At 37.1% G+C, this 25,176-nt stretch overlaps 1 protein-coding gene across 1 annotated transcript in view; it reads left to right on the forward strand.

Moving 5' to 3' along the window:
• The window catches only part of ABCA12 (ATP binding cassette subfamily A member 12), a 239,402-nt gene that overhangs the window by 203,730 nt on the left and 10,496 nt on the right, over positions 1-25,176 (forward strand). The window contains exons 40-49 of the mRNA XM_069075204.1: positions 3,303-3,357; positions 3,906-4,083; positions 6,294-6,409; positions 7,753-7,912; positions 9,330-9,583; positions 10,509-10,710; positions 14,550-14,659; positions 15,278-15,419; positions 18,684-18,818; positions 22,951-23,054. Coding sequence (XP_068931305.1) covers positions 3,303-3,357; positions 3,906-4,083; positions 6,294-6,409; positions 7,753-7,912; positions 9,330-9,583; positions 10,509-10,710; positions 14,550-14,659; positions 15,278-15,419; positions 18,684-18,818; positions 22,951-23,054 — 1,456 coding nt within the window. The remainder of the gene's footprint in view (positions 1-3,302; positions 3,358-3,905; positions 4,084-6,293; positions 6,410-7,752; positions 7,913-9,329; positions 9,584-10,508; positions 10,711-14,549; positions 14,660-15,277; positions 15,420-18,683; positions 18,819-22,950; positions 23,055-25,176) is intronic.

The raw sequence follows: 25,176 nt of genomic DNA on the forward strand, positions 1-25,176 counted from the left end.
GAAAAATGAAGAATCCACTCCTCTCTATCTTCATTCAATAGTAGAATCAGAATCAAAACTATTATTTAAATTAAGTAAGTATTGAGCCCCCCAAACCACCCAGGATGTATGAACAATGAATGACAAGCCTCCAGAGTAACCATAGGGCTCTAAACATACATTAGATTCCTTTAAAAAATGGAGATGGGGAGGCAGCTAGATGGCACACTGAATAGAGCACTGGCCCTGGAGTCAGGAGGACCTGAGTTCAAACCCGGCCTCAGACACTTAACACTTACTAGCCATGTGACCTTGGGCAAGTCACTTAACCCCAGTTGCCCCTCCAGAAAGCAAAATAAATAAATAAATCTTTAAAAAAAATGGAGATGGAATGTCATGCCAATTTTACTAAACCATAGAGTGCACAAAGGGGTATAATATATAATAAAGCTGGAAAGGTGGATTGGGGACAGGTTCTGAAGATGCTGAAAGACATTGGAAAAGTAATAAGAAATGCCTTAAGTTTATAAAGTGTAGGAGTGACATAGTTAGACCACCACTTTAGGAAAATCATTTTGGCAGTTGTATGAAGGACAGATAAGAGAGGGATCATTACATCATTTAGACTTGGATCTGGAAGGGGCATTATAGGTCATCCAGTTCAATCCCCTCATTTTATAGATGAAAAAACTGAGGCCCAGAGATGTTAAGTCACTTGTCCAGGATCAGAGGGCTAGAAAGTGTCTGAGACAGAATTTGAACCCAGGTTTTTCTGACTGTTAAGTGCAGCGTTCTATTCAGTACACAGTAACACTTTATAAGTGGGGAGCCTGGAGGCAGGATAGGAGACCTATTAGGTAACTATTGTAATAGTCCAGTAAGAGGTGATGAAAGCCTGAATTAGATGGTAACTGTGTGAGTAGAGAGAAAATGAAAATAATCTATGCAAGAAATAGTGTGGACACAGAAACAGTATTAATTGTCAACTGAGTTTGTGGGGTAAGGGGACATTAGGGGTTAAGGATGACACTGAAGGGATGAACCTAAGTGCCTGAAAGGATGGTGATACCTTTGACAATAATAGAGAAGTTCAGAACAGGTTTGGTTTTGAGGAAAAAGACAATGAGTTCTATTTTGGATATGGGATTTTCATTTTGGAAAAATCTACTAGATCGTTGGTGATATAAGACTGAAGAGCTCAGGAGGGATACTAGGGCTGGGTATGTAGATCTGGTAGTCATCTGAATAGAAATATCTCACAAGAGCTGATGAGATCACCAGGTAAGAGATTATCTATAGAGAGAAGAAAGCCCAGGCAGAGCTTTGAGGTATGATGTGGAAGATGATCCAGCAACAGAGACTGACTGAGAAGGAATGATTATAAAGGTAGGAGAAAAATCAAGAAAGACAAGGATCCCACAAATCCAAAGAGGTGGGAGAATCCAGGACAAAAGGGTGGGGGAGACTGAGGAATAAAAAGATTGAGAAGTGACCATCAGATCAGATAATCAAGAAATCACTGGCGACTTTGAAGACGATGGTGTCAGTTGAGTGGTAAGTTGAGAAGCCATATTGCAAAGGATCGACTAGCAAGTGGAAGGAGAGGACATGGAAGCAGCAAGTTCAGACATTTTTTTCTAGGAGTTTGCTAGAAAGAGAGGAGAAAAATATGACAATAACTTGAAGAGATGATAAGGTCTAGTGAAAGTTGTTTTTTGTTTGTTTTGTTTCAGAATTGGGGAGATTTGGGTGTATTTATAGGTAACAGGAAAGAAACAATGAAGAGAGACTGATTAAAGAATAGAGAGGGTAGTGATGAGTGTGGGGGCAATCCAACGTAGAAGATGTGGGGAAATGGAATAAAGGGTCCATGGAGAGGAACTGGTCATGGCAAGAAAAAAAAGCCACCTCATCAGAGACTGGAGCAAAGAAAGAAGGTCATCTGATGTTAAAGATTCTGAAATGCAGAGAGGGGAGAAGAGAGCACTCATACGACCTTTGCTGCTGCTGTTTGTCCTTTGTTCTTGAAGAGAACCATGACATCAGGAAGGTGATGCCATGACATGCAAGTGAATTGGATTTAAGTGACAGAGGGCTGTGCAAAGTCACCAGCCTCACTTTCTCCTCCAGAGTCATCTGGGTCCAGTGGCCAGATATTTTCAGTAAACTGTGAGGAAAGGTCCTCAACTGAGAGCATGGGCAGAAAGAGTGGTGTGGAAGACTTGAAGAAAAAAGAGAAGTTTAGCACAGGCACTATAAGGAAGATGGGGGGGGGGGAGGAAGAGGGGAAAAATAAGCATGGAGTAAAAGGATTGCTTTGCTAACTTGAAAGCCCAGATGAGATTAGGTAACAAATTTATAGAGAATCCAGGCAGAATGGTTGATTGACTACCTCTAGCTCTGTTCAGTATTATGTCAATAGGATTGGAGAAGGTGAATGGTGGTGCCCAATAGAATTTGGCAGTTCAAAGGGAGTCAAGAGACTCAAGAGTAGAGAGCAATACACAGCTGAACTGATCGATTCAATTCAATAAACATTTATTTAGTACCTACTGTGAGGGTAGCTGAGTTGCACAGTGGATAATGCACTTGGGTTAGAATCAGAAAGACACCCTCATGAGCTCAAATTCAGCCTCAAACGTAACCTAGGTAAGTCACTTAATCCTGTTTGCCTCTGTTTCCTCATCTGTAAAACAAACTGGAAAAGGAAATGGCAAACCACTCTAGGATTTTTGCCAAGAAAACCCTAAATTGGGTCACAAAGGGGCAGACATGACTGAAATAACTGAACAACAAATGTACCAGGCATTATGCTAAATGCTGAAGATACAAAAAGAGACAAAAGATAGTTTTGCCTTCAAGGAGTTTACAATTTAAACTATAGGATTCAACCAGTTGTGAATCTACCTAATTGTTCTATCCTGTACTACTTTTCATCTTTTACACAAGAATAGCATGAAAAACTTCCGCAAATTATTTAAATCACGTAAGTATTGAGTATAGTTTGGTTTAAATCTAGTATTATATAACCCTGGAGGTGGTCTGGTTTAAATCTTATCATATAACCCTGTCATTTTAAGATTGATTTCTGGAATCCATAATAAGCCATGGAATACAACTTTTTTTTTCACATGTGAATACTGAATTTAAAATGTCACTGAACCCATTATGAAAATCATGTTTCCTATCAAACAAGATCATGAAATCAAAGTTAAATTTTAGCTGTTCACATAAGAAAATATTATGTCACTTCTTACTTAATAAGGAATGAACATGTCAGCATGTGACATCTGTGATGATGATCATTGTTTTCTTCTTTTAAGGTATTGTCATGTATAGCCACCCATACCCAGGAGTACAAGACCAAGAACAAGCCACGTAAGTTGACACATTTGTCACTATCTTCCTTTGTTGTAATAGAAGACAAAGTTCTGTCCTTTGAACTCAGTGCCATGTATAGATGAAGGTCAGTCTGGTGGAGGTGGTAAAGGGCCTCCCTTCCTGCAAGGATACAGAGAAGGGTTGCAAAGAGAAGCTCCTTGATTGAAGATCAGTAGAGCCTTTGTCAATATAGTCTTTAAATGCCTTAGCACTTCACCTTTTCTCTAAAGTTCTAATGACTCTCTGTTTTTGAGAAGAATGCGTCCTTTGCATACATAGTGTAACCTGGGGAGCCTCAGCTCTTTTCTACCCCAAGTCAACTTAGATACTCTTCAGTCACCTTTATTCCAGGGATATAGCAGTTTCAAGTAACAGACACCCTCTTGGCTGCCTCACCCGCACTTTTTGTGTCTTATACAGCTCAACAAGCTGTTTGCTTCATGGTTTTAGGCATGAATCTTTTTTTTTCTTTCCTTTTTTTTGGAAGGGACTGAACTTCCCAAACTGACCCTTGTTCCCTTCTCACCACCTTCTTCCTGGCATAGGATTAGCAGCTTAATCGATATTTTGGTGGCTCTCTCCATCCTGATGGGCTACTCTGTCACCACAGCCAGCTTTGTGACCTATGTCGTAAGGGAACATCAGACCAAAGCCAAGCAGCTCCAGCACATCTCAGGCATAGGAGTGACCTGCTACTGGATCACCAACTTCATCTATGACATGGTGAGTGGTTTGAGTAGAGTTAAAGCAGGCATGGTGAGAGGGATCTGAGAGAGCAGCATGGCTTCATTCTGATTTTAAGAAGTGTTATTTTGGTTCATGAAAATTATGACCATAAATTTATGGGCTCTTTTGGTATTCACCTAACCATGAAAGAACTGGAACTGGAGTTCTTAATCTGGGACCCATGAGCACAAACACATATACACACATATACATAGATATAGACATAGACATAGACATATATACAGATATACATCTATAACTGATATAGGATAAATGGATGGATGATAGATGAAAGACAGATAGATTTATAGGTGGACAAAAAATAGAACTGATAATGTGTGTGCAGGCAGATATACAGAAAGGAGGATGGACAGATCAATAGACAAAAAATAGGTAGATAACATGCTTGCATATAGACATATGGAGATAGTAAGATATATAAATATAGATAAGATACACATATAGATGTATAAACATTAGATAGATAGATAGATAGATAGATAACTGTATTTCAATTTAATTGGCTTCCTTTGTAACATTATGTATTATAGTTTATGCATTCAAAAGCATTATTTGAGATTGCTTCACCAGATTGCCAACGGTATCCAAAGTTTAAGAATCTCTGAGCTAGAAGAAGGGCAAAAACAATACATTATAGTGGATAGTGCACTGGACTTGGAGTGTAAAAGATCTGTCCTCAAAATCCCCCTTTATTAACTCTGTGATCATAGGCAAATCACTTAACCTTTCTAGGTCTCCATTTTCTCATATGTAAAATGAAAGAATTTGAATCAGATGACCTTACCTTAGTTCAGTTCCAACTTTAAATTTAAAGCACGGTTCTAAGTGGTCTGAGTAAAGAGAGTCAAAGGAAAAAAAAAGAGAGAAAGAATTTACCCTCTTCAAATAACATTAGAACTGCATCGAACTTTAGAGGTCATTTGACCCATCCCTTTTATTTTACCAATGAAACTAAGGTCAAGATGAAACTGAAAATAGGTCTCTTGATTTGCTGCCTGCCTAGATAGAGTCAAAGAAGCTGCCATTTGAGAATATCACCTAGTTAGTGGAGCAGTGCAATTTAAATTTGCTTAAATATATCAACTAATAAGGAAAATTCAAGAAATAACATGTTGGATTATGGTCATAAATATAGTGGGGGCAGGAAGAGTACATTTTCATTGCTAGCCAAAAATGGTCCTGATTGTAAGAGATATTCTTGACTCTAACCATAGATACTGTTGGACAGAAGTACCTCTGTTTGCCTGATGATCATAATGAGGTTGGGTGGGCAGCTCACTGTAAAGATCATTGGCTTAAAGTGCTTGAGAATAATTAAGTACATATCCATTTTGTAAATGTGCCCAGTGAGGTTTGAAGTGTGTGCATTTTAAAAGTCAAAACTAAAAGAATGGTGATGGTTTTTTTAGCCTTGATGGTATCTTTTATGCGTGATAACAATTAAGAACATTCAAACCATAGGCACCTGAACAAATCTACTTATAGCTTACAGATTCCACCATCATCAGTTCTGTCCTCATTCTCATTCAGAAAACTTCTCCCCCAAATTAAATTAAGGTCTCCTCCAATGGTGTGCATCTTGCTGCAAACTGCGTTTCAGCATTTAATACCTTTCTCTTGCTGAGAAAATGCTGCATCTTTGTTTATATTCCTATGATTCTAGGAAAACCTGGGCCTCACTCTCCTGCTGTTTTGTCAAGGAATGACTCACTCTGACAGCTAGAAATTGTCAATATACCTGAAAGAGCCCCAATGTTCAAAATGAAATCAGTATTTTGAAGACTGAATATAATACCAAGACACTTGAATGTCATATCTTTCTCAATGAACTCCTGTCATCACATAATCTCAGGTTCCCAAATTTAGAGGCAGGACTATAAGGGATCACTTGCACAGTTTGCAAAGTTGAAGACTAACTTTACCTAATATCAGAAGAGAGAGATTCTAAAGTGGAGGCAGTATGCATATAACAAAATGCAAAAACTTCAACCAAAATATATATGTACTATATATACATATGTGTATACGTTTACGTATCTGTATACACACACAAAGTTGTTTGAGACCAAAAAGTTCATATCTTTGCATGTCAACTTGTTGAATTCTGCATTCTTAGGTTATATAGGATATTGAATTAAAAAACATCTTTTGCATATTTTGCAATCATGTTTTACATATTCCCACAGGTTTTCTATCTGGTGCCTGTCGGAATGTCAATTGGAGTTATTGCAGCTTTCAATTTACCTGCTTTTTCCAGTGAAAATAATTTAGGAGCAGTGTCTCTCCTCCTTCTGCTTTTTGGGTAAGTGCCCTTCCTGTGATTGAAACAAGAATCTGTAGAATCAATGGAAATGGTGAAGAGGTTCAGGAATGGGACCTAACACTCATTATCCAATTTGTGATTCACTGAAAGCTGAATTTCATGATTGGTGACTAAAGCAGTATGTTATATTTATATACCTTGTTTAAGCCATGTTTTTAAAAACACAGTGCAAGGACAAATTACTCCTTAAGATGCCTGAGGGAGTTTGCATTATTACTTCCTCGACACAATCAGTAAAAATAAGACAGTAGAATATCTGAAAATAATTAAAACCATGTATGCATTTCTGTGTGGTAATTTATATCATTTCTATATCACATTACAACTTGCAAGAAAAAAAACCCAAACCACATACACACTGACATGATGCTTTATTTTGTATTTAAATTTGGTTGAAATCACCAAGGCTTAACTAACTGCTCTTTCCATGAGCACGGGTCTTTGGCAAGCAGCTATAGCTAACGGGTGATGGATCTCTATTTTGCATTCTTCCACACCCTGGCAAAGGTTGTTCCATTGTTTTTGCAAAGAATGAGTTCCACAGTTTCTGAAAATATAGGATTTATTCCATTACATTCTATTATAAACAACTCTGCCTTTATGTCTATGTGTATGCGTGTTAACATCTCTAAGTAACACAGGGCCATTTAGAATTTATGTCTTTATGTGCTTTGATCCCTTGGTTATAATTGCTTGGGGAGAATATCTCCATGACCATTGTCACCAACAAGTACTCATTGTGGGCCAGGATGTGTTATCATTATTATTTTTTATATTGCTCTTGAATAAGGAACACATGCCAAGATTAACCTGATATTAGATCAGTAAAGTTCTTTAAACTTTTGTGATATTAAAAAAAAAAAAACGTTAGGGGCAGCCAGGTAGCACAGCAAGTAAGAGCACCAGCCCCAGTGTCAGGATGACCTGGAGATCGAATCTGGGCTCAGACACTTAGCACCCACCCAGAAACACCTGGCCATGTAACCTTGAGCAAGTTACTTAACCCCAATTGCTTTAAAAAAAAAAAAAAAAAGAAAGAAAAACATTACACATTCTTTGATTTTTCTTCTGCAATAGTAATGGGTGGGATCCAGCTATGAAACATGGCAACTACCATACTGCACCATATCATTTTAACATTGAACAATTCAAGTTATTTATAGAAACTAAATATTAATACATGACTTAAAAATTCTATTTTATAAGGTTTATCTATTTGGGGGAGGGGAGAAGGGATATAGAATGATATAAAAATATATACCAATAACAATTGATTTTATTAAAAGACATAATTTTAATTCTTGCTTATTGCTGACCCACAGATATGCAACATTTTCTTGGATGTACTTGTTGGCTGGGTGTTTTCATGAGACAGGAATGGCCTTCATCACTTACGTTTGCATCAACTTGTTCTTTGGCATCAATTCAATTGTTTCACTGTCGGTGGTATATTTCCTTTCCAAGGAAAAGCCTAATGATCCGGTGAGATCCTTTATTAGTCTCTTAAATTTCAGTGAATATATCAAAAGGTTCAATGTTCACAAACCCAAATTAGAAGAGTTCTTTATATTATAAGACCTTGGGATAGCAAAGGAAAATGTTATTGAGGGAGTGCTTTTTTAGAAGGATAAACTGGAGTTCTTTTTAATGCCTTTTAAGGCTTACTTCCTGCCAGAACCATAGCTTTCTACACAGTGCCAATTTTGATTAAAAAATGTTTTTAAATGTTGGTTCAAAAATATTTTAAATCATTTTGGTTTAAAAAATTAAAAATATTTAAAAATATTCATACAACCAGCTGGTCATGTTACCTTAATCTAAATGTTTGTTCTCTATATATGAGGGGGTTGGAATAAATGGCCTTTGAAGTCACTTACAGTTCTGTATCTATGATTCTATGATCTATAGCTAGCAAATAAAACGGTTCAAAAAAGCGAAGCCCTAACAGTTCCAAACAATTTGGAGAGCAAGAACAATGATGGTGATGAAGATGATGATGATGATAAATATAACTTGCATTTATATAATACTTTAAAAACTTCCCCAATCATAACTCTAAGTCTAACCCTCTGCCCTGCACACAATAGATGTTTAATAAATACCTTTCGCTTGCTGAATAGTACACCTATAATTAGCCTAACTTTGCAAATAAAGAAAGTGAATCTCTATGGTGACATAATTGCTCAAGTGGTCACACAGTTCATTAGTGCCAGAAGTTTAAGGCGTATTTATTGCTTTGCATATATTCCAATAAGAAGGAAGAAAATCAGTGTACTAGAAATGGTTTTCCCAAACAATGAATCATGCAAATGTGAAATATTTTCTTCCTATTGAGATGTGCCATGTTCATCATCTCATACAATCATAAACTCACAGAATGGAAAAGCCCTCACAGATATGAAATAAGCTGCCCATGGTCACATGACTCATTTGTACACTTTTCATTGCACATCTATATTCCTCCTTTTCCCTGCCTCCCCCTCACCAAACAGGAATCAATCACTTTGGATCTTCTAAGCATTATGAAGTTCCTAATGGTAGGCAACTGCCACTATCTAATATAAAACATATAGCAGTAGATGTGCTTTTAAAGGGAAGGGTCTGAAGTGAACATCTATAATATTGTCCTTCCTTCAGAAGTGTCTTTTTGTGTACCCTACACCAAACTCAAATTTCTGGATTGATCCCAACTGCTATTGGAGGAAGACAGTGGTAAAGAGTAAGAAATTATGTTGCAAAAGTGATCACTAGTATCATTATCTCAGAATCTCATAGAAATAGAGAATTAAATGCTACTCTTACTTTCTCATGCAAAATTAACCAGCACCAGATTTTAATCTTTCCCACTCTGTTTCCTCAGAAACAAAAGCCCAAGCTCATTTGGTATTTTTCTTTTCAGACTCTGGAACTTATCTCTGAAACCCTTAAACGGATTTTCCTGATCTTCCCACAATTCTGTTTTGGCTACGGTTTGATCGAACTCTCTCAACAACAGTCTGTCTTAGACTTCCTAAAAGCATATGGAGTGGAATATCCCAATGAAACCTTTGAGATGAATAAATTAGGTGCAATGTTTGTAGCCTTGGTTGTTCAAGGCACTGTATTCTTTTTCTTACGACTACTAATCAATGAATGGCTAATTAAAAAAATCAGGTAAAGTACCATGGAGTAGCTGATATTTGGTAGAATGGATTGGGAGGGATCAACGTTGTGATCTTTGTTCATGGGCTGCAGACAACTTATCAATTCAAGAAATTTTTTTTTGCTTTTTTTTTTTAGGGCAATTGGGGTTAAGTGACTTGCTCAAGGTCACATGGCTAGTAACTGTTAAGTGTCTGAGGCGGATTTAAACTCAGGTCCTCCTGACTCCAAGGCCAGTGCCACCATTCACTGTGCCACCTAGCCACCCCTCAAGAAATTTTTAAACCTCGCTTGAGGGTGTGATTCTTTGACTAAAAGAATAATTGTGTCAGTGAGCCTGATGGGGAAGTCAAAAGAAGGATCTTACTTGGGAGGGAGTGTCAAATAAGGAGGTAGAATATGTTTAGTTTTAGGCATAACAAACTTGAGATGTTGGCATCCCAGCATTGGTCACACCCCAGGTAGAGTATTACATTGAAAATAGGAAAATGGCACTCACTTTGGTGATAAGGAACAAGGAGAAAGAATAAGTAAGATAATGTTCAATGTGATTAGCCGTTGTGCTGTTGAGGTTGATAACAGAAATCCTGAAGGCCTTCCTAGCAATAGAATTAATGGTCCTAACAGTGATAATAAGCAAATATGTTAAAAAAAAAAAAAAAGGAAAAAAAAGATAGTTATTATCACAGATCCACTGGAATTGCAAATATTTCATTACTATATCTCTCAGTAAATTTGTAATAGAATCCAAATACTCATTCTTATGGCTTTTAGATCACGTAATTAATCACAGATTTAAGAGGAAATAGTGGTATTGTACTTAATAATGTTCTTTTCAGGAAAAGATAATTTTTTTTTGCTTTAAGCAAATCAGAAATAGTTGTTATCCTTTCAAAAGCCACCTTATTGACTCAAGGTCATCATTGCTTCTGTTTAGAATCTTACTCAGAGATATGAATTCATCGGTGCTAGAAAGCACAGAAGAAGATGAAGATGTTCGAGCAGAAAGGATAAGGGTGGAGTCTGGTGGTGCAGAATTCGATTTGGTACAACTCCATCGTCTCACTAAAACCTACCAACTTATTCACAAAAAGATCATAGCTGTAAATAATATAAGCATGGGCATACCAGCTGGAGAGGTAAGTTACTAATTTTCTCTCAGTCAGGAGCAATGTTTTCATTTTCTCCACTTAATCTTTTATTACCTTAATAGCAAAAGCAAAATTTATAACAGATGAAACGAAGATAGTAAAATTCACTTTTGCCTATGGAGTTTTCTGGAGCTATCAACCATAACATTACAAATCCCGCTCCATTACATAGTAGGCTTTAAAAGGCACTATATGTAAAAATAGATGATCTAGGTTCAAATCCCAGTCCTGCCACTTGCTTCCTGTGCAAGTGACTTGACCTCTTGGGCCTTAGTTTCCTTATATATAAACTGAGGGGGTTTAACTAGACTCAATGACCTTTTTCATGTCACAGGACCCTTTGGCAGTCTGGTGATGCCAATGTACCCCTTCTCAAAATAACATTTTTAAATGCGTAAAATAAAATATATAAGATTACAAAGGAAACCAATTGTGTTGAAATGCAGTTATCAAAATATTTATAAAAGTTCACAGATCCCAAGTTAGCATGTATTACATGATTTCTAATCCTCTAATTCCCAATTTTAAAACTATAATCCTATGATTATCTATATTAATTCATTAATTTTTGTGAATTATTTCTTTCACCAACCCAACTCATAGGATTCTGCCCAGCTTATGATATTCCCTATGCCAGGTTTTCTATAACAAAACATGCCCCCCCTTTTTTTTCTCTCCTGTACTACTTTCTTCTTGAAGGAACAACAATTTAACAAAGATTTATTAAGTACCTGTTATATACAAGGCATGAAAGCCTGGAATAATCGATATAGCATGGGCTTGAGAAACTGGGAGACCTGAGTTCAAGACTCATCTTTACATTTAGGACCAGTCAAATCACTTACCTTTCATTGCCTCAGGCAATATTCTAATACTATAAATCATTGGAGAGTTCTATGTCAATTAGAATGACCAATTGCCTCTTTGTCCCAAGGGGTGAAGTTTCAATTAACATTGAAATCACAGGTGTGAAACACTCCCCACACCCCACTGTGAAAGGCATGGCCAAAATGAAGCAAGCTTAAGGGCTCCAACTGAGAAAAAGCTTGCTAGAAAAGACAGGAAAAGGGGTAGCTAGGTGGCGCAGTGAATAGAGCACCAGCCCTGGAGTCAGGAGGACCTGAGTTCAAATCCGGCCTCAGACACTTAACACAAAAACAAGCCATGTGACCTTGGGCAAGTCACTTAACCCCAATGGCCCTCCAAAAAGCAAAAAAAAAAAAAAAAAAGACAGGAAAAGGCTGCAAAGATGCCTGAGTAATAAGGGTAGGTTCTGGGATAAGTCATCACTGAAGATCTATAGGAGGGAAAAGAGGACAATCATATATCAAGTGCCATTTTACACTATGAACTTATAATCTTCACTGATAGCACAGAATGGTAAGAGTTGGTGGTGACTCTGCTCATCATCTAGGCATTTGGAAAATCCGAACTAGAGATTATCTCCTGTCTTGGATTTATGATTCTCCAAAGCAAACAAAATGATCGGTTCACCATCAGAGTCTATTTCATTTTCAACTGGCAGTGGCAGGTGAAATCCTTGCCTGTCTTGACTATTAGATTAGGAGTCCATCAATGAAATTTATTGAACCCTCCTCTATACAGGGTACCATACCTGTTCTAAGGGGGATATGTGAGAGAAACACACACACACATACACACACAAACACACACACACACAAACACACAGCCTTCTGTCACTTGCCACTGAATGCTGGTATAAAAATCCTTGTTCCTTGGTTTCTTCCACATTAATAAGATGTAGAATATAACTAAGATGTTAACAAAATGTTGGGGGAGCCTTAGAAACAGTTAGTGGAAAGTCATTCTTTATCCTGATTGTGTTATTGTTCAATCGTTAACATGCTGAGAGGACAGCATGGAATGATCACTGCATTGCTGTATGATCCTTCCATCTACACTGAAAAAAAAAGAGTATATTTTTAAAGAAGAATATGGGTATTTCTGCTTACTTTCTTCTGTCATTCCCACCTTCATTTCTTTATTGTAAACTGAGTGGGTTTGAAGTGAACACCTACATTTGTGGAATTCAGAAAACAGTCAGTCAGTAAGAATTGATTAAACACTTATTATGTAGCATATGCTATACGTAGAGGCAACTAGACGGTAGAGTGATGATAGATGATAGAGGGCTGGACCTGAACTCAGAAAGACCTGAGTTTGAATCTGCCCTCAGACACTCACAAGCTATGTGGTCGTTGGCAAGTCAACTAAACCACTGTCTGCCTCAGTTTCCTTAGTTATACAATGGGGACCAAAATAGCACCTACCTCAAAGAGTTGTTGTAAGGATCAAATTAGGTAATATCTGTAAAGTGCTTGGTACATAGCCTCACAATACTAGAAGCTAAATAATGCTTGTTTCTTTCCCCACCCCTACCTTACCCCAAAAATTAGGGATACAGAGAAATTCAATACCAGTCCTTGGCTTTTTGGAATTTAGATCCTAAATAAATGGTATAAAGAGGACACAGACCAATCAGATGGATGACTTGAAGGGAAAGGCTGTATTAGCACAGAGAAATTACTAGAGTGAACCATTCAGTAAAGTTATGATTTTGTCAATGAGAGGCAACCTGTAAATCTTCATTATTTTAGTCAGGTCAGCAAATCCTTTTTGTGGTACACTTTCAAATGAGGTGTTAAAACATAACTTATTAGATAGTATTTCTTCACATTAAGCATAGTTGATTTTAGTCATATCCAACTCTCTGTGACCCCATTTGGGATTTTCATGCAAGGATACTGGAGTGGTTTGCCATTTCCTTCTCCAGTTCATTTTTACAGATGGGGAAACTGAGGCAAACAGGATAAAGTGACTTGCCCAGGGTCACACAACTAGTAAATGTCTGAGGCTAGATTTGAACTCAGAAAGATGAATCTTCCTGAATTCAGGCCTGGTATGCTATCCATTGTGCTACCTAACTGCCCAAAGTATAGTTGTACCTTAACATAGATATGTTAAAGCAGTACACCTTCAGTGTATATGAAAATGTTCGGGTAATTAAAATGAAGAAAGGCCTAGCTTTCACATTCTGTGATGTGTGTGCCTTTTGGCAGTCTTTTCCTCATGTTTCTCACATATCTTTTGGGATTAAGAGCTTCCTTGCTAAGAAAATTAAGCAAAATTGCCCCACCCTTCAGTGGATTTGCCTAAAAACTATCAATAATTTGACATATGGATCAAAGTGAGGTTAAAAAGAGTGGTTCGTGTGTGATAACACACATATTCATCTTCAACCAGTACCAAGTGCCTTAAGTAAATGCTGCTCCCCTCTTATTTTGGGAGTTGGATATGGCCAATGACTGATTATGTCACTTGGTTTTTGCACATTGAGGTAATAATAAACACATGTGTGATATTTTAAACTATAAAATAGTGCATAATGGGGGTGGTTAGATGTCACATGCCTGGCCATTTATCTTTAAATGGAAATCACAAAATTATGAAAAAAAAAGCAGGGCAAGTACTTTATGTCAATAGCTTATATTTCTATAATTCTTTAAAGTTTATAGACAATTTTCCCACAATAACCCTGGGTGATATGTGGTGTGAAAGATATTATCCCTGTTTTACATATCAAGAAACTGAGACTAAGAGATAGGTTTTATCCATTTATCACATAATTAGTAAATATCAGGGCTGGGATGCAACTTGAATAACTATTTTTCACTATCTGAAAGTATTTCCATTAGTATTTACTTTTCCAATAACTGATTTTGTTAGAATTAAAAAGAAAGAAATTATATTGTATCATTGCATTCTATAAATTCTTTATGATTGTATAAATCTTTTTTTTAAACCAGTGTTTTGGCCTCCTGGGAGTGAATGGAGCGGGGAAGACAACTATCTTCAAAATGTTGACTGGGGACATCATTGCATCAAGTGGAAAAATCCTGATCAGAAATCAAACTGGGTATGAAAAAATAGTATTCTAAGTAGCAGAGTGCAAGCTCGATGATAGATAAAACTGAATATCTGCTTCCCCACTTGGCTTTGTTGATGACTTAAAAAGATTTAGATGAGGAGCTATTGAAATGAAGAAAAATATACTCAATTATTTTAGTAATGAGAATGTAGGCTTTTGTGAGAATACTGGACCTGGAGTCAGGAAGAACCGAGTTCAAATCCAGAGTCAGACTAGCTGTGTGATCCTGGGAAAGTCATTAAAAAACCCTCCATCTACCTCAGTTTTTTCCTCTGTTAGTAAGGACACTCCCCCCCCAAGTTGTATTGAGGATAAATTATGGTAATATTTGCAAACATTCCTTATAAATCAAATTAATATTATTATTAATATTCTTCAGTAAACTAGCCACCAATCATATATTTCCCCCTTTCAATTCATGTAAGTTATCTAAGGAGATATATGCCTATCTAAGTTGCTCTCTCTCTCTCTCTCTCTCTCTCTCTCTCTCTCTCTCTCTCTCTCTCTCTCTCTCTCTCTCTCTCTCTCTTTCTCTCTCTCTATCTCACTTTCTCCCTTACTCTCTCCCCCTCCCCTTTCCTCCCTTGCTTTGATCCCGTGATTCAGAACCCTGGGCCGAGTTGATACACACTATTCATCAATTGGCTACTGCCCACAGGAAGACGCCTTAGATGACCTGGTAACCGTGGAAGAACACCTGTACTTCTATGCTAGAATACATGGAATTCCAGAAAAAGACATTAAGGAAGTGAGTATGTGATTGAAAAGCTGAGCTCATTGGAAAAACCTTATTCTTCCTGTTCCACATTCCCACCAATTTGACAAATGAAAAATATTGCATTTGCCAACGTAATGAGAAGCCAGGCTTTAACAGTGCCCTTAAGTTTTATGACATTACATCATCTGGAATTTGTTCTGAATGTGTTTGCTGAATATTTGCATTCCTAACATTAGGGGTAAGGTAAGTGACTGATTAAAGGTGCAAAGTATAGACTTCATCTGGGCTTTAAATATTTTGCAAGGGCTTTATTAGGAAATCTAGGCAAGGAAATAGCCATCATCTTCTAGGTTGTGGGTTTCAGATTTGAAAATTCTTTGAAAAGCATCTACTTGGCTCTCCTTTTTCAAATGCCAAATAAAGGATCACATACCCACAGGGGTCCTTAACTGAGGTTTGCCTTGGTACCTATGTATAATTTAGTGCTAAGATCAGTTGTAGGCACTAAATTTTGAGACATTTGAATTGGCCTTAAGATTCCTAGCCCATGTTCACTACTGATTAGGTCTCTGGGGAAACTCACTATAACTCAGTTATGGACCCTCAAAAAAACAAAAACAAACCCTATAACTTTCTTAGCACCAAAAGTACCAAGCAGTCCTTTAAAGATAGAAGCGACTATTAAAATGAAGTTAAGATATATTCAGAATGCGCAATACTTTTCCCAAGCAGTTAAACTATGTGGGAAGGGAATTTTAAATCATCATTTGAAATTTTGGCCAAATAGAATAGCTTCCATTTTGATTTTGGTGATCAACTACACTTCTTTACTTATTAAAGGTAGAATGGTTTAGTCTACAGATATGTTTGTCTCCTGTTAAGACTCTGAGGGATGGACATTTTTTTCGGGTTAGAGTTTCTTTGCTAGCATAATTTTACATCAGCAATAACTACAAGAGCATCCCTTGAGTAAATATCACACTATAGGTAGGGGCTGGATTAGATAACTTCAAAGGTTTCTTCTACTTCTAGCTCTGATATGATTTCATAACTCAAAATGCATAAAGAAATCTTAGCTTACCAGAACAGAACACGTACAAGAACATGACTTATACATATCTATATAAGTGTACATATATAACATAACTAAATTTTTAAATTTTTTTTCCATTTTACTAATTCCTAAAATCCAATATATTCCTTTCAAAAAGTATTCTTTAGTCCCTTAATAAAAAAGGGAGCCACCAGCTTTTTCATGTAGATTTGAATTCCCACTAAGAATATTAAGATTTCTACCTAACATAGTCCTGTGAGGTTGTTACTACATTCTGTCAATATTTTTTCATGTTTGCATCTATTACCTATTTGCAATATTCCTTATTTTAAATATGTGGGACCATATCTAATCATCCTGACCAATATCTTGCCTCTGGACCCAGATGGCTCCAGAGGAGAAAGTGAGACTGGTGTCTCTGTATAACCCTCCCTCCCTTAAATCCAATTCACTTGCATGTCATGGCATCACCTTCCCAATGTCATAGTCCTCTTTGAGAAAAAAGAACAATCAGCAATCAACAATATTTGATATATAATCAACTTTTTCAAACATTATTTATATCTTTCCCCTTAGTTATTTGTGCAGAACTTCAACAGTTTCCAAATTTTGTTCCTAAGGGTTTATTAGAAAGGTTGAAAACCGTTCTGATGGTATACTCCACAGAGAGGACGGACACCAAATGGATATGGCACATTGGATTTCATGGTGCCATGACTATAGGTCTTGTAATAAAGACTTAAACATACTTTATAGGCATGGCTGCTGCTGCAGTGTGATAAAGTGTCCACAGCCCTAGATCATTTCTAAAAGAAAAAGCTTGCAGTGAATGGGTATATATTTTTCTGATCATTGGTCCTGAATCCTAACATGAGTATTGAAAGATGCCTGGACTGAAATATTAAAAGCAAGGCAAGTGAAGGATCAAAACCAGAATGGTATAGTCTAGACTGCTTTGGGGCTTGAAATATGGGAGCTGGGTCATATGAAAGGAGACCCTTTAAACATCCCAGTCAGTCAAAGGAAAATGACACTGAAGGAAGTCTCTGGTCATATTTACTCATGCTCTCAAGAACTATTACTAAAATTCCTGGGCTAAAAAGTGGTTAGAGAGAATTTTGTTTTCAACATCAATTACTCAGTTTTTAAAAAATAAAACCATTAGAATTTCTGTTTAATTGATTTAGCAAGGGAGGTTTGCAAAAGTAGGAGGCAGGAAGGCACACTTGATAGAGACCTGGCATCAGAATTAAGAAAACTTGAGGTCAAGCTATGCCTCTGACACATTGCCCCTGTCACCCAGGCTCTATGTCACTGAACCTATCAGTGCCACAGAAGACAATGATCATGAGCTTATAGGGGAGGTGTTAGTCTGCCCTGATAGAGGGAACTTCCTCCCTAGAAATTCCCTTTATCAAAAAAGTTACAACTCCAGTCTCTATTCCAGCTCCTTATCATTTTTTGTTGTTTCCTGTTAATTTAGTTGAAAACATTCATTTCAAATGTAGAACTTTGTGGAGCAGATGATTATAGGACAGGGAAAAGAAGGGAAGGAACAAGTGTTTATAAAGTGCCTACTATGTGCCAGGAATTGTGCTAAGTGCTTTACAAATATTCTCTCATATGGGAAAAAAATAAATTTATATGATAATTTCGTTGTATATTTGGAAGAAATAACAGATTGTGTGTAGTATATTTGCAGTTTCATGTACAAACATCTGTTTAATATACTATATTATGGAAATATATGTTTTATTCTATAAATTAAGGATAAGGTAAAACAAGTATTATCTCATATGGTTATTGAAAAACACTGTGTTTCTGTTTTAAAACTTCACCATTTTCTGTTATGTGTCAGTTTTAAGTGTTGTACTCTGGTAATTGTGGATTTATTAAGGTATTTAGGATCTCAGAATCATAGGCAGAGAATTAGAAGCAACTTTAGAGAGAATCAAATTCAACTCCTAATCAAAGCATGGAGTCCTTTTATGACATCCCCAACCAGTGAACAGTCAGCTCCTGGTGAAGCTTTCAAACAATGGAGAATTCCCTTTGGGACAGCTCTAATTTGGGGGAATTTCTTCCCACTATTGACCCTCAAATTTGCCTCCCTTTAAAATCCAATCATTACTTATGTCTGTCTGTCTGTTCCCAAAGACAAATTATTTTTTCTACTTTGTTTATAAGGTGTACATGTGTGCATAAAGGTGCTCTAATTGTTTTTAATTTTTTTTCTACAGATTGTTTATAAACTTCTTTGGAGACTTCAGTTGATGCCCTATAAAGAAAAAGTCACATCTATGTGCAGCTATGGCACAAAAAGAAAATTGTCAACTGCAATTGCCTTAATTGGGAAGCCATCAATTCTATTGCTGGTAGGAGAATTCATACTCAGCCTGCTAAGCTTTCTAGAAGGCAGATCACATTTTCACAAACTTACACAGATCATACTTTTTTGTTTACATATTTCATCTAAATCAATTAACATCAGAGATCAATTTGGCACTCAAACGAGATGCCAGGAAAGATGCTTTTTTTGAAACTCTAAACCTCTGTGTGGATTTCAGCAGAGTAATAGGACGTGTCACGAATAATTCCCAGGAATTCAGACTAGTGGATTTAAGGCCAGAGCTTGGTAGGATTTAATTCCTAGTTAATGAAAAGGTCATCTTTTCTCTTTTTTCCCCTTATTTTTTCTCTCTACAGATTGCAAAAGTTATTGCAGTTTAATCATGATCTTCCACTAGCTACAGAATTTATTCTACTTCTTTTTTTAGTGCTGTCCTACCTAACTTCTTTGATGTTAACCCAGTTTCTGTTTCAATGCTGTAGGATTGACTACCTTGAGTTGCCCTTCATAGCCTTCAGGAATCTGCTTTTTCAGGCCTCAGAGTCTGACTTTCAACAAGAACTTCCTATTCTCCTGACTCCACCCATCTTGCTCAGTTCTTCTGGTCCACTAACCATGAAGGCTATTCTTTACCCTCCAATTCTCAGTAATAAATTAGTTTCCCCCCCATCTGAACCCTACTTAAAGGTTACTTCTCCTAAATTTCCAGCTTTTGTACCACCCTATGTTGTAAGTCTACATGCACTGTTCCTTTAAGAGATTACCTCTCACCTGGGTCTCTCTCCTGCTTTCAGTCTCTGAAACAGTTTCTATAAACTAGGTCGTTTGGGCTAGTTCATCTCCTTCAATGGACAAAATCACTTCCAACTACTCCATGTAGACTATAATCAGGAATCTTCCCTTTATCATTGCTTCTTTCAAGTCCTCACTTTCCTTTACTCTGAAAAATGACAGTAAATGAGATTGGCAGAGGCATTCTACCAAACTTGCTAATGAAGAAAGGATATTTTAAAAAAGAAAGTGTTTGTTATGTGACTTTGGATATCACGAATAATTTACTATTAAGAGGTAGTGTAGTATAATGTGTAAAGAGAATTTGGAATTCAGAAAATTAGTGTTCAGTCCCGACTTGGACACTTACTAGCAAAGGGACTCTGGGAAAGTCCCTAATCCCTATGGGCCTCAGTTTCCTCATCTTATAAAATAAAAATGTTATAAGCTTGCTTCCCAGTCTAAATCTATGAAGCTATGATTCTATGATAATATACATGATCTCACCCAAAGTTATATAGCCAATTAGTGTTTAGGAAGTATTAATAAAGTAGGTTGGTCCCTGGCAGAGCTATTTAGATGTAAAGGAGTTTTGTACCCAAGTATGTCAAGCTTCACCCAGGGCAGATGACAGAAAAAGGACAGAAAAAGAAGGAAGTGGATTAGAGTAGAGGATACTTGTTATCTAATATTTTGACATTTTAGTTAACTTTTCTAGCTAACTAGGTGTCACTCTGTTGTTTCTATGATGATCAGAGGTGGCAGTTGTCAATGCCATCTAGGTCTGATGCTTTCAAATGTTGATGCTCTGTGGTAAAGCCCTGCTCACCCCCACCCTAGTGAGGGTTTTCATCCTTGGACATACAGATGGTAAAAACAATGGTGTAAGCTTAAATTCTGAACTGAATGAAAAACATGGCACAAAGCCTCCCATTCATCCAGAAGCACCTGTACCATTATTCACAGGGATCCTTTCCTTTCAGAGATTTCTAAATCTGCAAGAGCCCCTACAATGTCTAAGGGATACTTCTAATAAAAATCTTATAAACTAACTTGAATTTATTTATACTATAGGTCAAATAGTTCTCTCAAAGGACTGAACTAGATCTGAAGAGTATAAGTTTACAGATAAGAAGATTTCAACTCAATGTGAAACTGCTTTTCTAACAATTGAAGCTGCCCAGCAGTAGAATGAGCTTCATTGTGAAATAGGAAAGAGCCTATCACTGGTAGTATTTTAGCACTGGCTAAAGATAGTAATGTTTTAGAAAAGATTCCTTCTAACACTGAAATGGAACTAGATGACCTCGATCCAATCTGTGATCCTATGAAATCAGCCCCCAGAAGGTCTTAATGAATAATGTAACTCACTGCAGTTCCCACCCAGAAGCTCATGGCAGAGGCTCTTATCTCCCTCAACAATGGCAGTATAATGGAATCCTAGGCATATAGAGATTTTTTTTAATATAAACAAACCAGCCTTAGGATCTCTTGCAATGTAACAAGAAAGGGAGGAGGAAGGTACATTAGGCAAACTTGTGGGATGACATGGATATGACCTACACAGGAAGGGCAGGAATGGATGGGCTGAAATCTGTATTATTGGATGGAACATCCCATACTGTTGAGTATTCATATTCATTGGAGCATCACCAGCATCTAGTGCAGTGGTTGCTTAACAAATGTGTGTTGAATGATCATAAAAGTGAAATAAAAAGAGAGATGTAAGGGCTTTGAAAAGCTAAAAGAACTATACAAATGCAAGGCATTAATGAATCTTGATTGAACCTCACCAGATTAAGTGAGAAAAAGGGGAAATATTTTATGTGCATTTGTATAAACAGCCTTCAAAAAAGGTAATGGCCCTTGCATGGGGAAAGTCCTCTTGGGTTTTACTGATTCTTAAAACACTTATGTTCCTTTTGTGAATGGCTGTCAGTGGTCAGCTAGGTAGCACAGTGCATAGAGCACCAGTCCTGGAATCAGGGGGACCTGGGTTCAAACCCAGCCTCAGACTCTTGACGCTTACTAGCTATGTTGCCCTGGCCACATTATTTAACCCTAATTGCCTTACAAAAAATATAATGACTTTTACCCAAGAAGGGAGTGAACCAACCTTTATGTGCCTAAGTATATTACCTGTACATTATGTGTATGTATAATATACTATATCACCTAAGTAAATTTGCTCTAGAAATAGCTATATATCTACCTAATGCTTGCCTGTGGTAGTACGTTAGGATTTATTGCTTTCTTTAGCAATTACCTACTTACTATGTAGAATCCATTTTCAAAATATGATTTGTACCTTTCATCTTAATTATTTGAGCAGAACCTATTTTTATTTCACTTTTATGATCATTCGACAAGCATTTGTTAAACAACCGCTGCACTAAATATTGGTGATACTGCAATGAATCTGTGATCTCATCAGTGTGGGATGTTCCTTCCATTAATATAGATTGCAGCCCATCCATTCCTGCCCTTCCTGTGTAACTTATATCCATGTCATCCCACAAGTTGGCCACAGGGCATGCAACCCAATATGCCTTCCTCCCTTTCTCATTACATTGCATTGGGTAGAGTTTCACTACCACCTGATTGTTTTGACCATTGACAAGTTCTTAGCCTCTCTGAACCAAATGTTCCTCATTTTAAACATAAAGGTAATATTTTATATTTCCTGACACTACAATAATAATACTCACTCTACCCATCACAGAATGAGCATTACAAAGTAAGTGCTGTCTAAATTCTAAAGACCTAGTGTTATTTTTATCAAAATTATCACAATTCAATAAATAATGGAGAATTTTTAAAAATGTATCTTCCCAGGTTGTAACTGAGAACCAGTAAAATCTGTCATTCCAAAGTTTCTTTACCTTTCCAAACACTCTCACATATCATCCCCATTTCTTTCTGTTACGACCACAGAGTATATTCTCAGCAACAATAATAAATAGCTCTGCATTCAGAAGTGGACTGACAATTTGGCTCAGGCCATGTGATATGGGGACAAAGCCTGGCATTCTAGCCCACAGATCTGGACTTGACCATGCAGGGAGAAAAGTGCCAACCTTATTTTTTCAGGCAATGAGGTAGAAATTTGACCAAAGAAACAGAAGAGGCAGGTGTAGAGTAACAAGGTGTCATTTTTCCATAGTCACCTTGGAGAATGGAATGACAATTTAAAATGATTAATCTTGGTGCTTTCTGACAGTTGCAAAAACAAGCCTCTGGAACCTGAAATGAGTTAGTCATAGGACTTTGTTAAGGGAGTTCAGGTCTAGGGAAGCCAGATGTGGTGATGATTCATGTAAGGCATCCCATCCAAAAATTAATTAATTTGATTAATTACTTTTTCTTGTGATTTTTTTTTTATTAAGGATGAGCCAAGCTCTGGAATGGATCCTAAATCTAAGCGACATCTCTGGAAGATTATTTCAGAAGAAGTACAAAACAAATGCTCAGTGATACTCACTTCTCACAGGTAAACTGAATTGTAGAAACTTGGAGAGCTAAGAACATGAACCCTTTGGTCTGTCCTCGTGACGATACTCAGGAAAACATTCAGTTCTAACATTTACGACTACTTAAAACAGTAAGAATTTGTTGACTGCATGACACATATGCATAGCAATGTTCTAGGAAGCATGTGGTGGCAGATTTTAAAATAGGGACCTAAATCGCCTTGGAGATGTATGACTCAAGCCATCATCTCTTTAAATTTAATTATGTATTTGTTAAGCCTAACTATCTGTTTAAATTTAATATTTGTTTAGTAGTTTCTAAGATAAGTATATAGTATAAACCTAAGCATACTTTAAAAGATTAGATTTAAAGTGGATGTAGATAACATACTCTTTTAACATAAAGCAATTATATGCTAAGACCATACTCATAAACATTAAGACTCTAGAGAAGGCTGTTTGAGTTATCATGGAAAAGAGGATAGAAAGCTGGCCTTGGAGTCAGGAATACCTCTGTCAAAATCTTGCCTCTGAGATACTGACTGTGTGAACTTGGACACCCTGCTTAACTTCAGAATGTTCCAGCTGACTCTCTGGGACTGGAAGTTGCAAAACAATTGCTGATTTTCCTTAATGTATGGAATAACCTATTTGGGAATTTCCTACAGCAATAAAATCACATATATGATCACCCCAACCCCAAAGTATCTTTAGCCCATATTTAATAATCTACTATCCAGTGTTAAATGCAGAAATTTGTACAAATAGGACTGCCCTAAAAATAGTTTTTCTTTCATTTAAAGGGATAGGGTTGGAATTTAAGGAAGGAAATTATTCTGCTTTCTTTTTCCAAATGTCATTGACTACATGAGCTGTTCATCAGCACCAGACCAGTCAACATGGAGTTAATTGGCTCTTTGTCTTAGAAGCCAGCGATAAAGAGATCTCACAACACTAGATGTAGTCTCTTCTCCCTGTCTTTAATGATTGAATAAAAGAAGGCACTCCTGGGCAATGATCTGGCTCACTGAATAGAGCTGGATGTGGAATCAAGAAGACCAGGATTCAAATCTGATCTCAGATATTTACTGAACAAGTGACTCAGGGAAAGTCATTTAACCTCATCTGCCTCAGTGCTCTCATCTGTAAAATGGGAATAACTTAGTGCTTATGGTTGTGTGAAGCTAAAATGAAATAACATTTATAAAGAAGCCTTAAAGCTCTATACAAATGATAGCTATCACCGTCATTATTGCTATTATTATCATTATTATTAATATGAGTATACTCATATCATCTCATATCACTGTTGCTTCAGAAATGCTAGAAAATTCACTTTCCTTGTTGGATCCTGAAGCAGCTGCCTGGGGCCTCATCTTGTATCCCTGATAATTAACTGGATAGAGGGAAGCTCTGTCTAGGAACCAAGCCTCTCTAAATAGTCCAGTACCTCCATAAGTCTCAGTGTTCCCATGACTCTCTTTTGGCTTTCAACTGGTAAAATTCAACCAACAGATTGCTTCTAAATTAATAGATTTTGAAACAAATAGTGGATAGAGGAAAAGAAAGAGGATCATATGATCAAAGACATAGAGCTGGAAGAAACCTCAGAGACCATCTAGTCAAACTTCTTCATTTTACAGAGGAGGAAACTGAAGCACAGAGAGTTTTAGTAACTTGCCCAAAGTTACACATGTGGTAAGCATCTGATGAGGTATTTGAATCCAGGTCCTCTGACTCCAGGGACAATGATCTTCCACTAATGATGGAAGGTGTGGAAAGAAGCTGGAATAGCAGGAAGAAAAAAGAAATCCCTTTCAGCACCAAGGGCAGATTCCAGGTGTTACTATGGAGGGCAGCTCTTCCCCTCTGCCCCACCCTACCCTCCAGCTTTTGGTACATGCTATGACTGTACCACTCTAAAATATAGCCCGTCCTTTACCCTTACTCTAATTTATTCTGGTACTTCCATTGGTGACACAAGATTATTATCCTAGCATAGCTTTACCTATCAACCTCTGCTTCTGAACAAAGTGCCTTAGACTTTGCAACCCAAATCCCCATTCTCCTCTCTTTTTTTTTTTTTTTTTGCTTTTTGGGGAGGGGAAGGTAGGGCAATTGGGGTTAAGCAACTTGTCCAAG

The sequence above is a fragment of the Petaurus breviceps genome, unplaced genomic scaffold, assembly GCF_028583685.1.
Source record: "Petaurus breviceps papuanus isolate PSGF00001 unplaced genomic scaffold, PetGlider_PUasm1.0 90903, whole genome shotgun sequence".
Classification (NCBI taxonomy): domain Eukaryota; kingdom Metazoa; phylum Chordata; class Mammalia; order Diprotodontia; family Petauridae; genus Petaurus; species Petaurus breviceps.